Below are 23,447 nucleotides of genomic sequence, written 5' to 3'. Positions count from 1 at the left end.
TATACTGCCTTTGTGTGTGTATCTTGCTCCGTTTTTTTTTCTGCCTTGTTTTTTGTTTCATGGACCTCATGTTCCCTCTGGCAGCTTTAGAGAAATAGTTTTGGGAAATACACTTATCCTCTTTCTTGCAGAGTTAGATGAGAAGATGGATATCTTTCTAATGCTAAATATGAAGCGACAGCCAACAGTCAGTTCGCTTAGCTTAGCATAATGGCAAGAAACAGGGGGAAACAGCTAGCCTAGCTCTGTCCAAAAGTAACAAACTTCACCTATCAGCACCTCTAAAGCCCATGTACTAAATAAACCAGAGATAAAGTGTTAATTAGTGAGCTTTAGAGGTGATGGTAGGCTAGTTGTTTTCCAGTGTTTATGCTAAGCTAAGCTACACATCTCGTGGACGTAACTTCATATTTTAATGGACAAACATGAGAGAGATATCAATCTTCTCATCTATCTCTAAGTAAAAATAGCAGATAAAGGTAATTCCTCAAATCTCTCAATATTTGTTCATGAAATATGATACTGACAATGGGTGATAAAACACAGGAAACACAAGCATGATGGTGAAAGTGGAGGCACAGTGAACACTTGTTGGTGGGTTCAACCGCTTGATATGAAACCTGTGACTGGAATGATGATATGCTGCGGTTGTCGGCGATGACATTGCTCTCTGTACATGTTCTTCCACGCTATATCAATAACAGAAATCGGTTAAAAATATGTGATGTCAGAGTCAATGTTTTAAATGTTTACTTAGAAGTTGCACAAGATATATGAGTGTAAGCAGAGCATATTATAGCAGGAAGAGCACAGTGCCAAAGATTTACATGTTTTCCGGTAACAAAAGCTGCAATTTATTTGGACCTGCTGAGTTCAGTGTTAGCTTTTTAAAAAGTATAATTTTCAAGAATGACTGGAGATCTAAAACTAGATGGTCAATATGCTTAAAGACCGATATTCACATCACTGATTAATCTCCTTTTCATTAAGACATATCAGCTTTATCACTCAGACAGAGGATGGAATGAGGACATGAATCAGAACATAATGGAAATAGATTAATAAAAAATAAAAAAATCAGCTGAGGTTGAAACTCAGAGTGTACCAAAAGCACATTAAAAATCATCATGCTTCCTAAATTCACTTATTTCACATCTCATTCATTCACAATACTGGGCAGGAGAAGCAAAGAAAAAAAAGGTGCAAATAAGAAACGTCACAATAAGTATAACACATTGGTCAAAGTGTTCGTCATGTTCAGTTTCCAGTTTAGAAAGAGCCACATGTGCATTTGGACTCACGTGCATTTCACTTATATATCACATACTGTCCAACTGATCCACAGAGCCAAGGTTAGTCAAGAAAAATCAAACACAGATGGGAGGATGATCAGCATTAGAAATATCACTTGTTTCAATGATTCTTTTTGCCTTAACACATCTCAAAGGCACTGGACCTTATTCAGCTTGACAGACATGGAGTGGATAAAGCATAAAGCAGTAACTTAACAGCTTCTGTACCATTATTCTGAGGAGTATTTTAAGATTGTGGTACACTCCATGCACTTTCCATGCAGCATCATCCTTTGTTGTAGTATTGACAATATGGCACGGTCACATTTATCACTCTTAAATGACTTTTTTTTTTTTTTTTTTTTTTTTTTTTTTTAATACAAAAACAAAACAAGTTCAATCAAGTTCGTCATTTTCCAGCTGCAAGTACCAAACAACCACATCTGTCATCATCATCATGTTGGCTTGTACATGAGCATCTTATTTTTCCCTTGTGCCCAAAAAAATGTCAAAAAAATATACAAAAAGGAACGCAGGACAGATGCTCCATTCCTTCTGTTTGCAGATGCAAAATAATAATAACAACAGCATAATAATAATGGCATGAATAATCACAATTTACCCTATGAAATGTCCAACATCTAAAAAAAAAAGAAAAAAATAAGGTTTACTGTCAACCATTAAAATGCCACTCTGTGACACTGAGTCTTTTTCTATCACTACTACCTCCCTTTCAAGCAGTGTCTCGCCATTAGAGAGCGCAAGGACAGTGCAAGACTGTGTATCAAAGAGACCACTGTTCCCTTGGCTTGGCACCTGGCAAGTTTAGTATGGTTACAAGACTTACAGCGGCCCCTCTAAGGACGTGAATTTAAGGTGCCTGCTTGTGATTGAATTGTTAGTTATTAGTTATGATGTCTACTTAGAGCTGAGGTACCTATGTGTGATGTTTTTTTGCAGCAAATGTTGATTTCTGATAATATATGTTGATAATGTTTTCTCCCTTCTCTTCATAGCCACTGAAGAACCTAAAAAAAAAAAAGAATTCACATTGATCCCGAGAATCACATTTGGCAAACAAAAACAATATGCGGTAACCACTGTGTACTCATTTTCCCTTTTCAGTGAAGGGCTAAGTTGCAACTTGGTTAAACATTCTAGGGGATATAGTAGTTAAGACTCCATTTCTAATGGCTCCTGCTTTGAACTAAAGCTCTATTTGGCACTGGAGAATGCCAATCAAGCGCTCGGTTGAAGAAAAGTGAAAGAGAAAAAAAATCCTTTCATACACACACCAGCCAGCTTTCACTCTTTCTCCCCCGCCATCCTTTTTTTGTGCTCCTTTAAATTTCAGTCCTATTCAAGCTAGGTACCAGGACACCATTATCTCTCCCTTGTTCCTCGCATTTCGCCAGTCTTTCAGAGCGTTTTATTATTCCCCCTGGTCCTCCACGCCTTCTGTCTCTGTTTAACAAAGACCCAGAGGGGGGTTTGGTCCAGCTGCCCCATATGTCAGTCAGATACAGTAGTCAGCATACAAAAAAAAAAAACATCCCACACCCATCCAACCCCAGACATGTTCACCTTTATTAGTCCCAGCTGAGGCTTTCCATAAAAAACACAGCCGTGCAACCACACACACAATTTCAGAAACCAGGGGTAAAGATATGGCAAGTTTTGGGAATGTATGGATATTTTACATTGTGCGTATGCCTGCATGTGGTGATGTGCATTCTGTCCCTGATGCTGCTGGTCTGGGTGGAGGACATTCTCATGATATTGAGGGATTAACGGGGGGGAGCAGTGAACGGACACAGATGCAGTGCCGGGGGTTCCTCAGAGGAAATATGCTCATGTGCATGTGCAAGCATGTGTGTCATGACATCAATGTCCTGTCGGATAGCAACCCATAAGTCTTCACCTGCTTCCTGTAACCCGCTAAGCTTCAACTGACTGCTGACGCTCGTCAAAATGCTCTAACTCCCTCTCTCCTGAGGGGGGCAGTGTCCCACCCTCATGCGGAGCGTGCCGCTTTTGTGCAGGTGCCAAAGCTTGACAAACTCCTCGGGCATGGCATGGAACCACTTGTAGGGCAGGATGTTGTCGTAGTAATGGTGGCTGACTGGCTGCTCATCCAGGCCGACGGAAAACGGCCAGAAGCCGTAGGCCGTCACCTCCTCGCACAGCCCCAAGGCCAAGCTGACCAGGAAGAGCCCCGTGGAGAGGCGTTTGGCGTGCACGCCGCGGGCCTTCCAGAATTTTCCCACAGTGCGCAGGAACTCTGGGTTGGCAAAGAGCACGGTGAGGTTGGAGGAGGTATCTGCCAGGGCGTAATGCGCCCGCAGTGACGGGTCGGTGCCAGGCTTCATGGAGAACGCTGGCATGTAGATGTAGCTTGAGCCGTAGACCTTCATACTTTCCACAAAAGCTTTTCTCGACAACAGAAGGTTCTGAAACCTGAGTAATAGAAACAGTGATAGAGAGAGAGTGAAGTAATCCTTTTGTTGGGGTTTAACAGTATGAGTCTACAGACTGTTTGAATAATCTTTACAGCTGTCTTCATTTCCCAAGTGGGTGTCAAGCAATTCAGTTTCCTGTGTTGTCAGATGCAATGCCACAAAAGCACAAGGGTCTGTCTTATAATGACTATACACAGTTTAGAACAAGCAGTCTGTTTAGTTGAACTTTTATTTTACCATTTTTAAATCCTATTCATGTGTGGCTTTTTATATCATAGTGCATCTCTTCACATCACTACAGTGATTCAACCATTAGCCTTTTCTGTCTATGTTAGCAAATCTACTCTGTAGATTTACTTGCTCTGTACTGTAAGTCGTGAATATCTATGCGGAAAGGGATAAATGCGCGTTGATCTATTTGAGAATAGACTTGATTATGCAATTCTGAATCTTAAAAAAACAAGCTGATTACCTTTTCTCTATGATGCTGGGGTTGGCTGTCACCAGATGTGTTCTGGTTCCCACATCCTCCACATATTCCTTTGAAAGTGGTGGAAGGTTACACCTAAATGAGCAAAACACACAATATAGCATTTTACATATTCAACATGCACACACGCTATGTACTTTGAAAATGGTACCCATGATTATGATTTATATAAGCTACCCAAGCACACACAAGATAAACAATTCGATGATTTGTTTAAATCATTATGGCTATTAACTTCTTGATTAGATTTGATTATGACAGCGAGCAGAGAGGCAGATTAAAGAATATGTTCACAATTTTTCAAGTCTGTTTCACTCAATTGAACACTGAAAGAGATTTTCTTTCAAATGTGCTTTTGATGTAAGTGATGGGGGCCAACATCCAAAAAATGGCCAAAAAATGTGCAGAAATGCATGTAAAAGTCCATCTGAGTTAGTCATATCAAGTGGATACCTGCTACATTTACAGTCTTTTTAGCATCATTTGACTAATTTGGGCAGCTGAAGCTTCATATTAGCTTAACTTCTAAATACATTTTCGCAAAGAAAGAGGTTTGTGGATTTTGGCCCCCATCACTTTCATTTTAAGTGCATTATAAAAGGATCCTCTAATGGTCAGTATGAACAGGAGGAATGATTATAACAAGAAAACATTTCAATTTGGGAACCTGACTATTGTTTTAGGACAGACTTGAAAAATTATGAACCTGTCCTTTAATTCAATAAACATTTCCTTTTGTGCATGTGTGACTCAAAACCACACACACACACACACACATCAAAATCTACAATGACATTACTGTACTAAATTTACATTTCAAGTTTGCAAGATGTGTTTAATAGATTAAATTATAATAACATCACTATGTCAAAGTTTCGGACATTTTCTTATCTCTACCATGCAAAACTTTACTGGCTGGTAAAATAATATTTTTTGTGTGTGTTATCAGCAGTTTAAAAAAGAAAATTAAACTGAAAATTAAAATTAAATCCACACACCAGACAGTTGTTAGAGTCAAACCCAGGACCAGGAAGTTCAGTAGTAAAATATAGACACATGTATTGTCCTCTTACCTAGAGTGTTACTGTCTAATTTTGTGTATGAAGTTGCAGCATGTGCATTCAAGTGCACATTTGATAGGATACTTTTTTGATCATTTTGCTCCCAAGAGGTGCAAAGATGCTTGGAAACAGGGTGGGTTTAGGAAGATTATCTATTATACATTATCAGTGGGTTTGTTAAGGGTTTTTTAACAATCACGGTCAATAACATCAGCTCTTCTCAACCTCTCTGCGAAAATCTGTGAACACAAAAGAGATCCACACGCGGTGGATGTAGAGGAGTTGCCATGTGCTCACCGAAGGAGCGTTTGACTGCTATCCCCGAGACGTAAAGACAGAAAAAAAAAGTCCCAGTGTTCTATCAACTTAATGTCAACGATGGAAGAAACAAAAGACAGAGCTCAGACAAACACATTCAAGTACATCGCTCTAAATAAGATTCTGCACACATTCAAGTCAGTTTTATTTATATGGTGCCAAATCACAACAGACGTTATCTCAGGGTACTTTTCATACAGAACTGGTTTATGTGTTTTGTCAATGTGGTGTTGCTATACTTAGCTGTCCAAGAGGTGGACCCGCTCAACCAATTATATTTAGGGATACAATTTAGCCACTTACTGACAAAAAAGAAGAGGAAAAAACACTTGTGCATGGTCAAAGCATGGTTTTCCCCTTGCACTAGTCATGATTCTGCTCTACCATGACATCTTGTTCATCATTGAAGATTTGTGTGGTTATTTTTTTTAACAGCGTGGTACTGATCATGTAATGTAACCTCTATGACAATGCACGTCACTCAAGTTAGAGACTGCAGAGGCGGTACAGTATGACGGCTGTATATGGAGTCCATAAGTTGACAGGGAAGGTCATGTAAGCTGTTGTTATCAGATGCTGCCTTGCTGGCATTTTGTACTTTGTATCTTTTTCCTTTTAAACTTTTCCTAATGCTCAAAGTCTAATAGTTTACTCAATAACTCTCTCTTGAACTGTTGCAACACTCGGGTGTAGTTGTCACATTCTCAGGGAAGAAAATGTTTTTTTCCCCTATCAAAACCAATACAAATGTATTTCTTTGACTACTTGTTTGAAACAGGAAGACACCTTTAATTCATACTCATGAAACACAGCAGCTTGTTTGCTTCAACAAGTGCAGAACAATATTTTTTATACTATTTTATTCTGCACCATCTGATGGTTTTATTCTGCCTTATTCCTTTCTGCTCATCTTCTCTTCCTACCTCATCTTAATTCATTTTTTGCTCACTCACGCCTAAACTCTTTTCTCTCTTGCCCTCACTGTGGCCCATTTTTTCTCTCTCTGCCTCTCCCTCTCTCGGCTACAGTCAACACCAGCTCTCATTATCACTGATGGCTGATGGTGTTTGACTGCTCTCTTAAACACGGCTGATTCACATTTGGAGGAGCAATGAAGCAGTCGTATAAATGCGCTCGCTCACAAACACAGATCCTTGTTTCTCACCGCATGACGAAGTCGGCCTGGTCAATGTCCCGTCCGCATTTGCTGTGCCTGAGGATGCCGCCGTTACCCACCACCGCACATTTCTTCAAAGGCAGCTGCAGAGGGTTGTCCTGAGCAGAAGAAAACATGCAGCTCTGTCATTGTGCCCACAGACACAAGTACCTGGACATTAACACACAAAATCACTTACACACACACACACACACACACACAAAACCACATTAATTTTCTCTCGACTTAGATCCCAAAATTGAAGCTGGTGTCAGAGTCACCCTGTGTTCAGCAAAACTCAGGATCTCGACCCAACTGCTAATCTCCCTTCACAGTTTCATGAGCTGACGGACACACCAGCAAGGAGATTTTAAGCAAGAAGCTGGACAAAAGCAAGCACAGGTCATATAGCTATTGAATCCAATTCTGTGTCTGGATATGCTCCTGAAATTCAATCAGGGATACCAAGCAGATATAGGCAAATCTGCAAAGAAAAAAGCTATACTGCCAAGCAAAAAAATATAAAAACCTTAACTTATCTGCAAATTCCATCTGGCCAAGAACTATTCAATAAATGTGAACTTATGACCAAATGTACCCACATTATTTGTCATATGAAACACATTTCACAAACAGGCATCTTCCTAAAAGGTGCTCTCTTCTCGTACCCTCTCCATTATAATCAAATCAATGTCCTGGTAAATGTCTTTTCTTGAATCTCACGGCACTGTGTTTGTGCCTGGTCCCTAACACAGTGGTTCCCAACCTTTTGTCTGATGTACCTCCACAGCCCTGTAAAATGAACTCAAATACCCCTTCATCAATACCATGTATCATGTTCCAGATGGACTGGATGTTATGTTACTTAATATTACTGACTAAATACAATTGAACTGTCAATGTTAAGGTTGGTTCAGTCAGGTTTGCAATGGACGTTTCAACAATTTATCCAGTACTTTAAGCTAGCTATTTCAAGTACTATGCCTTTTTACATATCTACTATCTATTTAACCATTTGTCCAGTACTTTTAGCTAAATGTTTCAACCATATTTCTATTACATACTGTAATAAAAGTAACAGTTTGAACAGTTTATTGCTTTTAGCTACCTATTTTAAACATTTATCCATTAGGCTACTTTTATCTAACTCTTTCAACCTATTAGCTCGCTTGCTAACTAGTTTTCATGCACTCTTCATCGCAACACACAGTGTTTAACCCTCTGGTCTCTATGCTGGCCATTTGTGGCCACTTCGCTTTCTTTTTTTTTGACTATTTTAGCTGTGTTAATGTAAATGACATAAAATTTCCCAAGGGCGTGGATTTTTTTCTGATTTTTCTATTTTTAACTTTAGCTCTTTAAATACGTCTATAGTATGCTGTACACATCCAATACTACCACTTGGCTCTATCGTGGCCACTTTTGGCCCATTGAAACCATTAAAACTGCACTTTTTAATTCCATGTTATTTACAGCATTAAATCATGCAATTTAGGTAAAATGGGTTTCATTCTGAACTCAACACTTGAAATTTATAGTTTTTAATGTTTTCCATTAGATAGTGTCATTGGTCAATTTTTGGCCTAGGAAGCAAATTCATGTAATATTCTTAGTTTCCACTAAGGGTGTACGATGGCTTACCGCACTCCACTGAAGCAAATGAATGACACAATTTTGACATAGGTGTAATTTCAAGGATGTCAGATAATGATTTTTGTGTGCGCATGAAAAAAAATGTGCATGTGTGTGAAACTGCAGCGCAAATATGTATTTGCAAGATAGAGTGAAATCAATTATGATGTATCCTTCCTCCAAGTTGCAGTGACTTTCTGTTGATGCAGGCTATTCAGCTTTGCGGGTTTCCCAGGTAAACTTGCCTTTGGTGTACATGTTGAAAGCACCTGTAGCTTTGCCACATGCAACTACACAATAACCCTTACACACCCAAATATCTACCCTCCTCCCCATTAAAACAAACATAGGAGGTCATGCAAAGATGCTGCTGTGAGGGCAACAAAAACAAAAACAAACCTGTCCCAGAGTTTATGTACTATTGCCATAAGTAAACCTAACAGCTCTCAGATCATTTTTTCTCTGGCAAGATGGTCATATTTGCTGCTTCAAGCACAAAATTATGTTATGTGCTCAGCAAGCAAGGATGAGGAGAAATCCTCTGCCCTTGATGAAGAGACATCGTCCACCCATGGTGAGGACACATCCTCCTCAGAGGATGACAGCATCACAGGTGACAATGAAGAGTACCAGCCAGTGCCCGATTCCTCTTCCTCAGGGGGTGAAGAGGATACAGACACAGGAGTGGAGGCCAAGCAGCTAATGGTGGAAAAAGTAGGAGCAGTGGCGGAGCAGCCTGGTCGCCAGAATAAAACGTTGGCAGTTTACGTTTCTGCAAACCACAGAAACGTTGAATGTCTACATTTCAACACGTGAAATACGTAGCATATTAACATTTCTACAAAACGTAATATGTCAACATTTACAAAATACGCATCATCTCAACATTTCTAAAGTGACATAGTTCACATGAGATCTATATGAGTTGATCTTTCCTATTAGGAGGGAGGAGGGGTCGGTGGATGGTTAGTCAGAAAGTTGGAAATCAGCAGAGAGTACGATTCGAGACCCCCTCGAAACCAATGTCCACTTCCCATTTCAACCAACAAAAGCAAGTGTTTTCAATGAGACGTCAGGACATTTGCAGCTGTTTTTCTGGCATCAACATTGACACATTCAAACATTGACATTTTAACAACATTCATGTCAATGTGCTGGGGTTAGCGCAACAGCTAATTTGCACCTGTAAAATCTAACAAATTGATTGAAAAAAAATATATTATGTGGATTTATAGAGTTTTACTCAAATCGCATTTTTCCAAATTAATTGAGCTACTCTACAATCTTTCCACATACCCCCTGGCAAGTGCCCCTGGTTGGGAATCACTGCCTGAATTAAAGCCTTGTATAGGACAGTAATAGAAACGGTTACAGAGGACACTGAAATGCCACGCTTCATGAGGCAAGGGCCAAAAATGTCTTTTCTCTTTGCCTCAGCTGTATTTAAGTCGGAGGCATGGATTAAGTGAGACGGCGGAAACAATTGTCCTCATTATTCCCCGTGGAGTGCACACACTTGAGAATACACACACAAAAGTGCACACACACACCTCTCCTTGCCTCAGGGTCTCTTTTGGACCGTGACAGGGGGTTGAGTCAGAGGGGACAATAACAGCCCATCATGTTGGGGAGGGGAACCAGCATGTTGGGCTAAAACTTGAGAGGGGAATATAATTCCAGTAGCACATGGTCCAACTAAATCTGGAAAGTTATCATTATCAATAATCCAAATTGCTTACTAAAATCCTGAATGTTTTGACATATTTTGGATTGGTTTGTATGCTATAATGTAGGGCTGCAACTAACTATTTTCATTATTTGGTGGTTATTTTTTCAATGTATTTAGTTTATTAGTCTATAAAATGTCAGAAATTTGTGAAAAATGCACATCAGAATCTCCCAGAGCCCAAGTTAATGTTTTCACATTACTTGTGTGGTCCAAAAAACAAATTGTTCCGTTTTTAGTGTTGGTTTCAATATGAGAGGAACTGAAATCTTTGTGTCGTCATGAGTTTATGTGGGATTATATATATATATATATATATATATATATATATATATATATAAATAAACTTTTTAAGATGCTGAAATGATGAATATCCCTCCACAAATCCTCTTTGTACTGTACAATATCAAAGGACAACTGGTCGAGGAACTACATAAGGAAGATCATAGGAATCAACTGTACAGTCCACTGAACTGTATGTATGGATGTTCTGTTTGAGCCATTGAACTAACCAGCAATTAACAGTCAAAGCCCTAATTGGCACATTCCCTGGCAGATGCCCAGATACTGTAGCTGTTGCCAGCTTGGTGTAGCGTGGCTGTCTGTCTGTGCTCAGACCTGCAATCACAGCACTAGTAGTTGAGAAGCCAGAATTTGTGTGTGTATGTGAGCTTGTACTTCATCCATCCCACCTAAATACTAGGTACCGTCTTTCTGGGAAACACAGAAGGAACTCGCCACAATATATGCTTGTTACGGAAGTTCAACCAGGTTACTAAAAATACATAAAAAACATGGTGTAATGATATAGCTAACATCACATCCAAAAGCAACACATATTTACTCATATGCACAGTCACAGAGTTAAAGAAATGTTGCATAAAATTGGTATACGGTTAACTAAAATTCTTGCATTTTTAACCACTTTTTCAAGGGTCAGTCCACCAAAAATCACATAAAAACACTGTTATTATCCTTCTTACCCTGAATGGAATCTAGCCTTGCAAATACTGTAGTCAGTCAGGTTTTGAGATATCTGCAGCTGAGATTCTGGCACCGGCCAAATACGGTAGATTGCCCAAAGAATCTGGGACATTGTCCCTGGAGAGGCATGTTGCTGTTGAGTTTTTCCAAATATAAAAATACATTCATTACAACCTAAATTGAACTGGGATGGTGGCAGAAATCTTAGCATTGAAAAAAGCATTTCAAAACCACTTGTAAGTGGTAAAATACATGTTTAGTTACACTAGCGGCGTGGCTTTATTTGGTCCAGACTGAAATATCTCAACAACTATATAACGGTGACTTTGGTGGTCCCCGGACTTTTCATCTAGCACCACCAGCTGGTCAAAATTGCACCAAAATTTCCTTAATGAACTGGCACAAAACTTGGTACAGACATGTACCAATGCAGACCTGCCAACCCTGGATGAATTTTATGAGTGTGTCAGATGCAAAACACTGCAGTTTGCACAATGAATAACTGTACATAATCTACACACCAATGTTCCCCCCAGGTTGACTGCTTTGGAGCGGCACTGCCTTATTCCTTAACAGAGCTATGCTACTCTTGTACCTTTCACGTACATGTCCTTTGAAGAACGAAGAGAGGGAGGATGACTAAAGAAAATCCACAATAACGTAGGGTGTCGCACAGTGTGTGAGTGAAAATCATTAGTAGCCCGTTGATATTAATGATTGTCTGAAATTTTAGCAGCGGCGCTCATAATTTTGCAGCGGTGGTGTGCCGCTGCTGAATGAATTTAGGGGAAACACTGCATACACATTAAAGTACATCATTTGCATGCAGCAGTCCAACAAACAAAAATTTCCATTTGTTTGTCACCTGCCTAAAAATAGCTTACCAAGGAGCACAATTTCACTTAGGTGACATGCTAACCTCTCACTACTGCTGCATTTATATAGCCCCTATTGTTGTATGGCTTGTTGTTGATGACGTCACTGATTTTTAAATTGCTTTTCTCAGCTCAACGACAGTTTTACAAATATAAAACCTCTGTGAAACAAAAACTCATAATAGAAAGAGTCATAATTGACCTTGTTTGCAGTTTGTGTTGTCAACAGTTTAAGGGACGTATCTTTTACAATGGTGGTCTATGGGGAAAATGCTTTTTGGGCTGCAGGGGGATTTTTCGCTGCAATGCTGCAAGTGACCATTGGGAAAATTGGCTGCAAGGCTGAGTGGTGGCGCTGTACCCAGCTCTTACGATACATCCATGGGTGAAGGCACAAATCCAACAAATCCAGCGCAATGATTGGTCAAATTCTTTTTCTTCTTATGCTTTTCGGCAGGCTAGACGCTTCTGCCTCTTGCTGATAGACTTGAGTACTGCACGTGCGCAATTAAACTCACAGGCGTCACAACCTTCTTGCGTAGTTTAGAGTGACAAATCATACTGGCGTATTTTGATGTCAAAATGCGTACCTGCTACGCAAAATGCGTACAGGTTGGCAGGTCTATTAATATCCCCACAAGATGAAATATAACCTTTGGTGATCCCTGAAATCTTACTCTAGCACCATCAGCAGGTCAACAATTTAAGTTTAATTGTCCAACTTGGCCAAATACGTGCAAAACTGAGACTAGCATGTCTGCAGTCTTTTTTTTTGTGATTTGGATGAATCAACATATGTACAATATATTCTTAATCTAAGGCATGAACACTTGAAGTATGTTTGCATTAAAACATTGCATTTCCTCTACTTCACAAAACCCCCCAGTAACATCAAAGCCTTTAAACCCACTGGTGCACATTCATGCACACACACACACACACACACACACACAAACACCATGGTTTAGCTTGGCCACTTGCTCTTCATATTTCTTTTTTTATTCACCCTCACCTCCCCCATCCCTCATGAATGAACATACACAGCTCACGCTCACAAATTAGGGTCAGATATTCATTGCATTTTCCAACCTGGATATTCAGCTGCAGATTTTCAGCATGAGTAACAGGGATCCAATCTTGATTACTAGTGAGATGTATCACCCCTTGATACAAAAACCATGGCAAAAACACTTAAACCACTGTTACTCATTTTGTCCTGTTTCCTGGCACAAACACTCTCATCCACATATACACATTGACATAGAATGAATTGCCCAACAGACCTTATCTGGATACAGTCACTGAGCCGTAAATACACATACTACACCCATTTTTGCATTTCTCTGAATGCAAAGTAAAGGGGAAGTAACTTGAGAGAGAGAAACTTGAAGCATACGTTCAGTTTTTACTCATGGTTTAAACATTCCTTTCTTACATTAGACTCTTACTTTCCAAAAGTGGGGGAAAAAAACACATCCTGTTGAGTAATAAATCCAGAGAAGCAGCCTGATTTGCTGTAAAAAAAAAAAATCTGTAGCCTACCTCTTATCCTACATCCTGTCTCTACAGAAATCTACGGCCCTTAGGTGACGAGAAAGAGAAAATAATCATAATGAATAAATGAAAATGAAAGTGACACAGATACCTCGTGTAGTATCATTCACTCTGGCATTTTACTGATATTTGCAGCATCTTACAGCGTCTGTTGTTCTAGCAGACTCTTCTGCACATCTCCACATCTGAATATCGACCCCCCCCCCTCACACAGAGAACACTATACCAGTAGTCCTCTCTCATTCGAGGGTGTCTGTCTGCTCCACTGCTCCCTCCCTGCCTCCATTATGGATCAACAAGGATCCATGTTAAAACCCACAGTCCCCACAACAGTGTCATATTGCGCTGAGTGGGAGAAAAAAAAAAAAAAACAGTCTCCATCATCTGGTCTTAGTTACTTTTCAAGAACACAGCTGTCTATCTCAAAGTCATCTGTCTTGTGGAGAGGGATTCTAAGAAAGTCTGTGGCTCTCTGATATAAAAAAACCACCTAAAACCCCCTAAAGAACAGCATTACACCATCTTTAAAGAGGGAGTGAATGTGGAAGACTTCCACTGCAATGTGGAAAGCGCTGTTATATGAGAATTATGATTAAAAACTTCTATTCTTTTTCTATTTATGGTATTTACATGCTTGCACTCTCCTGCTTACCTGTACAAAGAGCGGGTAGGTGTCATTGTTGACTGTGTGCGAGTGGTAGAACTCGCCATCGTACCATAGGACCTTGCCCATCGGGGAGTTCTCCTTGGTCACCGCGAACATCCTCTTCGGATCGCAGCATTCTGTCAGCAACTTCCTGTGAAGAGAAGGATGTGGGATTTAAAGGGAAATAATCAATTGGGTCTCTGGTGATCTCTGGACAGTTTGACACAAATTGGATTCTACAGGACAGCCAGGATTCTGGTAAGAAACGGGCTAGAATAATTGCTTAATTATTTGCCTTGAGACATCCATTGAGAGATGCGTATTAATACGGACAGGACAAAGAACCACTGTCTGAGGTGAAGCGCTGGGCCTGAGAGGAATGTTTTGGATTATTTATGACTTGATTAGATACTATTACACTGGAGTCTCTCTCAGCTGTCAATTCTTGGCAACAAAACCTTACTAAACACAAAGGCTGTTGAGCTGTATGACTGGAAGAAGCACAGAAACTCACGCACAGAAAAGTGAGCATCACATCTCCCTGTAGGCCCTGTCCGCTGCTCTGCAGGTTTCACCTTCTCTGATTATCCTAATCGGCTTTGCCTCGGGGAATTATCTGCGCATATTCTCCAATGAATAAGATTTAATAACGTAAATAAGACCGCAGCAGTGTAACTAACGTGCTCTGTTGATTTGGTTTGCTTTTGGAACAGTGTCACAAGCCAAGTGAAGAGTATAATGTCTCTGCGGTGTTTAATAAAGGGTCTTTATAGTGTGTTACTGTAATATTCTTAGATTTTTACAAAGATTTGACGACCACAAACCTTTTAAAACATGTTTTTGGAAGAATTACAGTTGGCATTTTGGCATGATTGAGGGCTTTTATGCAATAATCAGAACAATTTCCCTTTGGGTGCCTATTACAATACAATCTAATAACATCATGCTCAGGGACTCCCAATACAGACAAAGGAGGAGGAGGAGGCCACAAGCCATAAATCTGAACCAAGAACACCAACTGAGGACATGCCTGCTGCTAAATAAAGCTTAGTAAATATTTAGTATGCTCTGAGGTGGATGCAGGGTAAACAAATGGATTATTTTTGCGCAATCGCTTCTTGAGCCCTGTAACTTACTACTGCTTTTTAACCCTTACAACCCACTTAAGGTGCACTTTGGGGAACACTCAGAAATGTGAGCTTAAAGACGAACCTGTACAAATCGATGCCGCTCTGGTTCTTCTGCCACACGTCCCCCTGCCTCAGCACCTCTTCTACTATTTCTTTATCGCGTGGGAGTCTGTAGACTGGGAAAATATAAAACCAGCAGAGCACCAGCACGCACAGAGCGGCCCACACCGACAGCTTGCACCGGTAGCATCGCACCAACATCTTTGCTCCCCCCCCCCACTTGTCTGTTGCTCAAAACAACCGGTGCATGCACACTGAAACCGGTAGCGGTGCAATAAAAAGCGGGCTCGGTTCAAAGCTGGTATCTGCGTCCGCCGCAGTCCCCCGTCTCATCCCACAGGAGGGGTGGAGTATGAATGGAGCTGCAAAGGTAGACTGTTGTCCGGTTGTTTGGCTCAAGCATCGGTATTGAAATCCGGTTTTGTTTGGTAAAGCTCTGATAAAGAGAAGCAGAGGCGTCTATCCCTGCAGTTCGGTTGCGGGTTTATGGTGCAGCAGTGTGTCGGGCTCTGCAGGAAACCGCCGCTCTGCTCTCGGCGCATCACCACCATCATTACAGCCTGCGGATTGTAGGGAATCATGCGGGCCCCCTCCCCGCCCGGTGTCCCGCTGCATCCCAGTCCAAAAGTGGTCTCCCGTCTCCGTTGTCCACCTTGATCCTCCTTCTCCTGTCCTCTCCTATCCCTCTCCTCCTCAAGGGCCTCCGCTGTCCTCGTCCTGCTGCAGGGTCTCCGGTGCGAGTGAACCGGGCCAGTCCAATTCAGTCTCCCTCACCTCCCCCCTCTTTCTCCTGTCAACACCCCTCTCTCTGCCGAGACAAAGTGCTTCTTGTGCTGTTGGAGGAGGGTCAAGCTCTCCAGACTGGGGAGAACGGAAGTCGATATTCAAATTAAAAGCATGCAAGAAGAACACAACTGTATGGTGGCCCTGAGATACAAAACAAGTCACAGAACCGTTGAAATATGAAACGTCGTCGTGTTTTCTGTTTAGTGTGTTCTGCAGTGTAGGTCATAGTCAAAAGTACATGTCAAATACATTTTCAAGTAGTTCTTATCACACTGAAGTTTGTTCAAGTGCTCATTTTTCTGAAAAGTTTGTCTTTAATTAGTTATTTGACAATATGAAAAAAAGGGGGTGTGACATCATGATTGACAGCTGTGACAGCCGCTCTCAAACCTCTGTCAGGTGGCCGGGCAGTTAAGGGGCCATGTCCAGGCTGTCATCCGCTGCCCAATCTTACTTCACAGTATCTGGCCTCAAATGACATCACACAAGCAAGATGGCCACTCCCGAAAAGGAGATATTTTGGTTTTAGCTTCATTTTTGCATAGCGGTAGGCAATGGAGACCGTGGATGTATAATAAGAAATGGATAGGGCGCCACCAGTTCAGCCTCGCAGTCAGTTTTTTTCCAGTGGCCACTTGCGATATTGTGGCGAAAAATCCCCCTGAGGCCCATAGACCACCATTGTAAAAGAGACATCTGTAAAACTGTTGACAGGACACCTCGAACAATTATGACTTTTATTATGAACTTTTGATCCATGGAGGTTTTATATTTGTAAAACTTTCCTTGAGCCGAGAAAAGCGATTTAAAAATCTGTGACATCATCACAATGTAAAGTCTATGGGCCAAGCAGGAACTCATTGGCAGGGCCAGTGCGGGAAACACTACTACGCATATTCAGTGGGCCACACAACACAGAAGCAAATCCGGAAGCTAGAACTTTTTTTGCATATGCACCAGCCGAGCAATTCCTACAGGACTGAATGGGCACCATTGTTAATCCGGTATCCAGCTCTTATAATACATCCACAGTGGAGACACGTCATCCATATTCATATAGAGTCAATGGTTTTCCACCTCAGGTCCACTGTACAAGCACACAGTGGTGCTGATGTACTTCCAGTAAAATCTCTGCCTTCTATATCACTTCCGCTATCCATACTGCTGCTACAATTTGTGTCAAGTGGTGACAATGTCTCAGAAAAAGAAGTTTAAGTTTCAACGAAGGTTGAATGTAGTGGAATAGTAGTAGTTGTCAGAATCCTTGTACTTGTAATATTTCATTATTGTTATTGTCAAACATGTACTCCTGATTGTTGTGTAGTACTTTAGCAGTAGCAGCAGATATTGTGTGTGTGTGTGTGTGTGTGTGTGTGTGTGTGTGTGTGATGAAGGCTAATGTAATCATATATTTGTGGTACCAAGTAAGTTCATAGTAGACACTGATACAAGTTTAAAATGGTAACATCTGGATTGTATTTCATTGGATTTGCATCCTACAACCTCCTCATGGGCTTATGGGCTGTAATAGAGGCCCCATCTATAGTCAGTGTGACACAAGCACAGAGAGGCACCTTCACAGAGCCAATAATAATAATAACAACAACAACAATAATAATAACAACAATAGTAATAATAATAATAATTTCCATGGACCATAACAACTTGACAAAGATCAGGGCTGATGGAATTAAAATAAGTTGAGAGAAACACAGGGCGGTCATCTCTCTACTGTATGCCGGATCTATTAGTGACAAACAGATCATGTGAGAGTCTGGAATTCTCTCCTTTTTGAGACCTGGGATGGCCATCATGGTCGACTGAGGTTTTCTTGTTGATGGCTTTGTGCCGTGTAAGATCTATAGGCTGGCATTTCTCTCTGGTAGATCCCAGATGTCTGCCTGTGAGGTCAGGGAGACTCAGGCCATTGCACGCCTCAGAATGCATGTGGAGCGCCTCATACGCCGAGTGAAGGAACACAAGTTCTTTGACACTGAGATCCCACTCCGGCTTTTTAGCAACATTAATCAGCTCTATGCTGTTGCAGGTCTCCTGATAAACTATGAAAACAGGCCTCTTGTAAAGGCCTGGGCAAAGAAGCCAGAGGAGCACTTGTATATTGCTTTTACATTTAGTCAACTAACAAATGCTTTTATCCAAAGTAAATCTTGTAAATAGGAATTATCTGTATAATATCTGTTTTATATTGTCCAAGATAGTGAAATACATTAATTTTGTTCAATTTACATGAAATCTGTTTTATATTTTTTGTGGGAAACCATATTAGACACAAATCAAAACTCAAAGTAGGAGTATTTTTATGTCTTAGAATATGCCTCGAGGGGATCTTTAAATAATTTGTTATTAAGTAGCCTTTTATTTTGAGAAGCCCATTTCAAAGCCCCGTTTTCATTCCCGCTAGATTGACAGTCTGCCGCAGAAATCTCGCCTTGGATTCCCGCTGAGATTTTAGATTTGAGGCGCTGCCGCCCCCTGCTGGACTCTGTCTACACTGATTAGAAAAACTGCTCATCGCTGATTGATTGAGACCCTGTTGGCCAGGGTACCACACCCTGACTCCAAACTGAAGTCACCATACATATAATCTCATTTTACTCTATTGCTATCCCACACATTTCTGTTCTACAAATAATATTTATTCAGTCTCTTGTTTGTTTCATTCCCAATCAAAAGAGGCAAAGAAAACTGTGATTTTCCTGGACACTAGCAGCTGCAGTGCTGGGCAAATCAAAGCTCTTCTGACCTCTTGTGGACAAAGTCAGTATTTTTAAACAAATTTTATGTTTGGGTGGAGGCACACATGAGACATTTTTAGTAGCCACAACTTTTTGAACTGCCAGCTGTGCTTTTGCTCTGAGTGTACAGTGCATTTTGGTGTGTGTGAGAAGTTACCTTCGGTTTTTGGATTCTTCCACTTCTGAGGGCCAAGAATAGTTTATTGAAATCTGTATAGGAACCACAGGAATCTAAACAATGAAATACTTGTACCAAGTCACTCTGTTTAAACACCCAAAATCTAAAATTAAAATATGCAATACACTATAAATATACAGTATAAATATAGAAAAAGGGAATGAATTCTCATCATAGACACTTCTGGAGTACTTGTTTGCAGTTGACTTTATTAGCTCAGGGACAAGATCAGACACGAATGTAATGCCCCACAGGGATAACTGCCTTTTTGCAGTGTTGTGTGTGAACAGTACATAAGTACAGTTAAATTATTTCTCAATAGACTTGTCTTTTCCCAGACTAGCCCTGTTGTGGAATTGCTGTGTGTTAATTCAGGTATTTCCAGGTTGTTTCTATTGTTGCCCGAAGGAGAAAATTGTGTTGCATTGAAGGAACTGTCGCATATAAAAACAGACATATCACAATGCTTAATAAATAAATAAAAAGAACAAAAATCCTAAAACACATATTCCTTACCACCTCCATTCAGAAATAGTACCATAACAATTAACATGCATATGAACACACAGATGCCAACAGGCAACAATAACAACCTGCTGCAGTTATGTAACAACCACCCCTCCTCCCTCCTCTATAATTTTGTCTGGATATACTGAATAGACTGATATCAATGAGGGTAATGTGGGCCATTCAGGGCACTTGCTGCAACCTACTGGGAATCTTTGAGGGCAACGTCAAGGTCAGACCAGCAGGCAGAGGGATGCCATGGCAGGCCACTTGGCTGAAGTCATGTGTCAGCTGCTCTGTGTGCCCTGTGTCCAAACAAAGGTGCCACTATGGAGGTTTGTACAAGATCCAAAAAAGTGTAAGGAGAGAGTTACAGAGGCACAGAAAGAAATAAAAAAAACCCTGCATCTTGGAAAATATTGATACTAATGTCCTGATTTCAATTAAATATTGTTTATTAGACGCTAGGCAGAGTAAATATTAGATCTTAATAATAATAACAATAATAATAATGATAATAATAATAATAATGATATTTCCATGTATTATCTCTTTATCCATCTTCTTATCCTCTGATTTCTATTGATTTCAGAAGGGATAATTACCTTTACTTGGATTTACCACTTAACCATAAACACTGGTGGAAGTATTCAGATCCTTTACTTATGTAAAAAGTAGAAATACCACATTGTAAACAGACTGTATTACAAGTAAAGTCCTGCATTCAAAGTTAAAGTAAGAGTACAGATGTATTATCAGCAAAATGTTCTCAAAAAGCACTCATGGTTCCAAAGTGATCTATTATTATATATCATTAGTATTATTATAATATATTTACAGTATCATTATCAATATTACTGATTCCTTAATGTGTATGTTTTGATGTTGTGGTTGGTCAAATGGAGATGGAGTGGAGATCATTGTAACTACTTTATATACGTTTTTGGTAGCTTAATTATTAACAATGCATCATATTTCATAAACTGGTCACAGGTTTTGTGTGTAAAATCCTAATCTGCAAAGTAACTATAACTTTCAAATAAAATAAAACAGAATTAAATGTAGTGGACAAGAAGTATCCATTAGCATAAAAAAGGAAATACTCAAGTTGTAGCATTTTGTACGTACTTGCTTTTCACCACTGAGAATAAAAATCTAAAACATGTGAAATATTTTACACTCACTGCACAGTAGGCAGTGTATCTCTTATTTCATGGGTTTGAACACTGTACTGTACAAAACGTGACACATATAAAAGTGACAACACAGACTCCAAAGTCAACATCTAGTCACGTCCTCATGACTTAGTAGGCTGGGTCATGTCCATGGGTTCAGATGGATTATACAGCAGACAACTGACAAAAACAAATAACACTTCAAAGAGCAGGAGAGGATGGACTAGAGTCCTTGAAGATCAAGCACCGACAGCCTATCCTAGAGAGTAATGCGGCTGTAGCGGATGTCCTCTTCAGGTTCAAAATGAGTTCAATTGTTCAGATTTACAACCACATAAGGAGAACTACCAATGAGCTGTCACTTACCTATTTATGAATGCAGATACGGTAGAAAGTGCATTACAAGCAGTTCCCCCGATACTGTGGCCTCCCTATTTTTTTCCTTTTTGTGTATGTGTCTGTGTGGAGACAGAGGGGAGTTGGGTTGCATCAGAAATAGCGCTCCCACCTGCTGAGGATCACTGAGAAAAAAAAAAAAAAATGATGACAGAACATTTGTTGTCCCCGGCGTCTTCCTCCTTTTATTGCATCTCATTGCTCACTGAGGTATTGTCTCTTTAGCTCATGCCCCCCCCCCCCCCGTTGTATTAGAGGCTGAAACAAACACTGGCTGCTGTTTGAAACTATAATATAACACAAACAGGCAGCATATGTAAAAAGAATATTGATCTGCAGCAGCACCTTGCAAAAACATGGGAAATAAATTTAGATGAGAAACAATGGGGCCTGTGTTGTGCATCAGTGAAAATCAGATAAACCAGATGTAGAGGAAACAGATCACTCAAACATGCCATTCCTGTTGCAGACAAATCTTCACATTCATTTTCACTCTTGTTTCTAATCTCAGAGAAGCCCTTTACAATTCACCGAGAGCAAAAGGTTCCACATAGACTCCTCCGTCTTTCATGTGACCCTTCCGAAGATGTCCTTGTAGCTAATGCCTGGTTTACCAAAAACATCTTAGCACTCGTATCGGCTTTATTCCAGTACAGGCTAGTGGAAAGAAGAGAAACTTGATGCTCAGGGGTTAAGTGATTTAAGTTAAGTGTCACAGCTCAGGCTGTGATTAGCACCAGTACCCTGAAATCTTGATTAAGTCAAGCCAAGAAATTGTTGACAGCAGATGTAAAATATGAAAACACAATGTAAATATAACAAGATGTTGACAGAGTTGAGGAGGTCAGAGAGAGCACAGGCCTTTTGATTAACACATGAATGAATACATTTGCAATTTTAATTCACCATATCTGTAGTATGATGCAAAAAGGGATTTATTTAATGAACTAAGAGTGACACAGTGTGAAAAAAAAGGTGAAATAAGGTGAAGATTTCTGCCATTATCTCCACAACTTCCATACTAACTGTGAAAATAGTCAACTATGACAATTAGTAAATAGTACAGAAACTTAATTAGGCAGACAAAGAAATGGCAAATCACAACAAATAGGTGACAAGAGGCAGAATGTGTTATCCATGGGTTAATAATAATAATACTACATTTAATTTGTACCACACTTTTCATTCATAGTGAAACTCAAAGTCCTACAGTATTGAAAGAGGCTTCCTGAATAGAAAGGTTTTTAGGCCCCTTTTTAAAAAGAGTCCATCATCCACCCAACGAACAGATGTGCTGGCTAACAGAAACAATACATTCCAACATTAGCTTTGGCACGTAAACGTCTCCTGCAATCTCTCCCTGGAAGCACGTTTACATTTGTGTCTGTTCATTAGTCACTGCCAGGACGTTAACCTGTGCCAAAAGAACTGTGTCTCATCTCCGTCACATCTCAGAATTCTGTTTTACATCTTCTCAATGAATCTGTTGAGACATATTCAACGCTATTGGCAGAATACTCAGCTATTTTATCTGGAGTCAGAGGTGTGTATTTATGCTCAAGGAGTGATTGTTTCAAAGAATTTGGATCGATTCTGATGCAATTTTCTGCTCCTCGCCACAGCTGGGTGCAATTTGGCTTTCACAAATCTTTTTCTTTAAAATTTATAGTCTCATGTGTCTTGCTTGTTGTCCTCTCTCTTCACTTCCACTAAAAAGTTAGATTTTTTTGAGTTGTATTTGTTGTTTTAAAGATTTTTCTTCTTCTCCTCCTCCTCCTCCTCTTCCCAAATCTCCTGAAAGTGTATATCCAGTCTGAATTAAGAATTGTATATCTTCACTGTAGCAGCTATTCAAACCTCCTATTCCTCCCACTCCTCTTCCGTTTGAACTCAGAGCCAATGCGGCAAAAACGGAACAACCTCTTATTATTTGCCTCTTAACCTCTAGTTATTTTAGGGGCCCTGCATAATCACACCAACCAGTATTTTCATCATAATAACTGTGATTAGAATAGAACAAATGTCAAAGGAGCTAATTCCTGTTATTTAACCTTGATAATGTCACTCTACATGATCCCCCCATGATAAATCAGAGCGGCAATGACAAGAGCTAACAGTCACAGCATGGCTGCCATACAGACACAGATGAACGGCCTGCGTGTGATTAGACTTCGATGACATGTTTGATTCAATACCCATAATTGCTCAGAAAACATACAATAAATAACTGAAGGGAATCATTTCTTTTAGTCTGATCCTATGTGTT

At 40.1% G+C, this 23,447-nt stretch overlaps 1 protein-coding gene across 1 annotated transcript; it reads right to left on the bottom strand.

The window, feature by feature from the left end:
- Nucleotides 1-733: 733 nt before the first annotated feature.
- st8sia1 (ST8 alpha-N-acetyl-neuraminide alpha-2,8-sialyltransferase 1) lies at nucleotides 734-16,266 on the bottom strand. The gene is made up of 5 exons (XM_044343811.1): nucleotides 15,406-16,266; nucleotides 14,200-14,344; nucleotides 6,786-6,895; nucleotides 4,224-4,316; nucleotides 734-3,749 (listed from the first exon to the last, which is right to left on the bottom strand). The coding sequence occupies exons 1-5, from the start codon at nucleotides 15,582-15,584 to the stop codon at nucleotides 3,269-3,271; spliced, it is 1,008 nt and encodes a 335-aa protein (XP_044199746.1). The 5' UTR covers nucleotides 15,585-16,266; the 3' UTR covers nucleotides 734-3,268.
- Between the last annotated feature and the right edge of the window lie 7,181 nt (nucleotides 16,267-23,447).

Source organism: Thunnus albacares, chromosome 23 (assembly GCF_914725855.1).
Source record: "Thunnus albacares chromosome 23, fThuAlb1.1, whole genome shotgun sequence".
NCBI lineage: Eukaryota > Metazoa > Chordata > Actinopteri > Scombriformes > Scombridae > Thunnus > Thunnus albacares.
This window is presented reverse-complemented; position numbering and strand designations above follow the sequence as displayed.

Coding starts and splice junctions, on each gene's coding strand:
- st8sia1 (XM_044343811.1), bottom strand. CDS start 15,584: ATGTTGGTGCGATGCTACCGGTGCAAGCTGTCGGTGTGGGCCGCTCTG. Junction 14,345..15,405: donor AGCGGCATCGATTTGTACAG/GTTCGTCTTTAA, acceptor TTCTCTTCACAG/GAAGTTGCTGACAGAATGCT. Junction 3,750..4,223: donor CCCAGCATCATAGAGAAAAG/GTAATCAGCTTG, acceptor TCTATTACTCAG/GTTTCAGAACCTTCTGTTGT.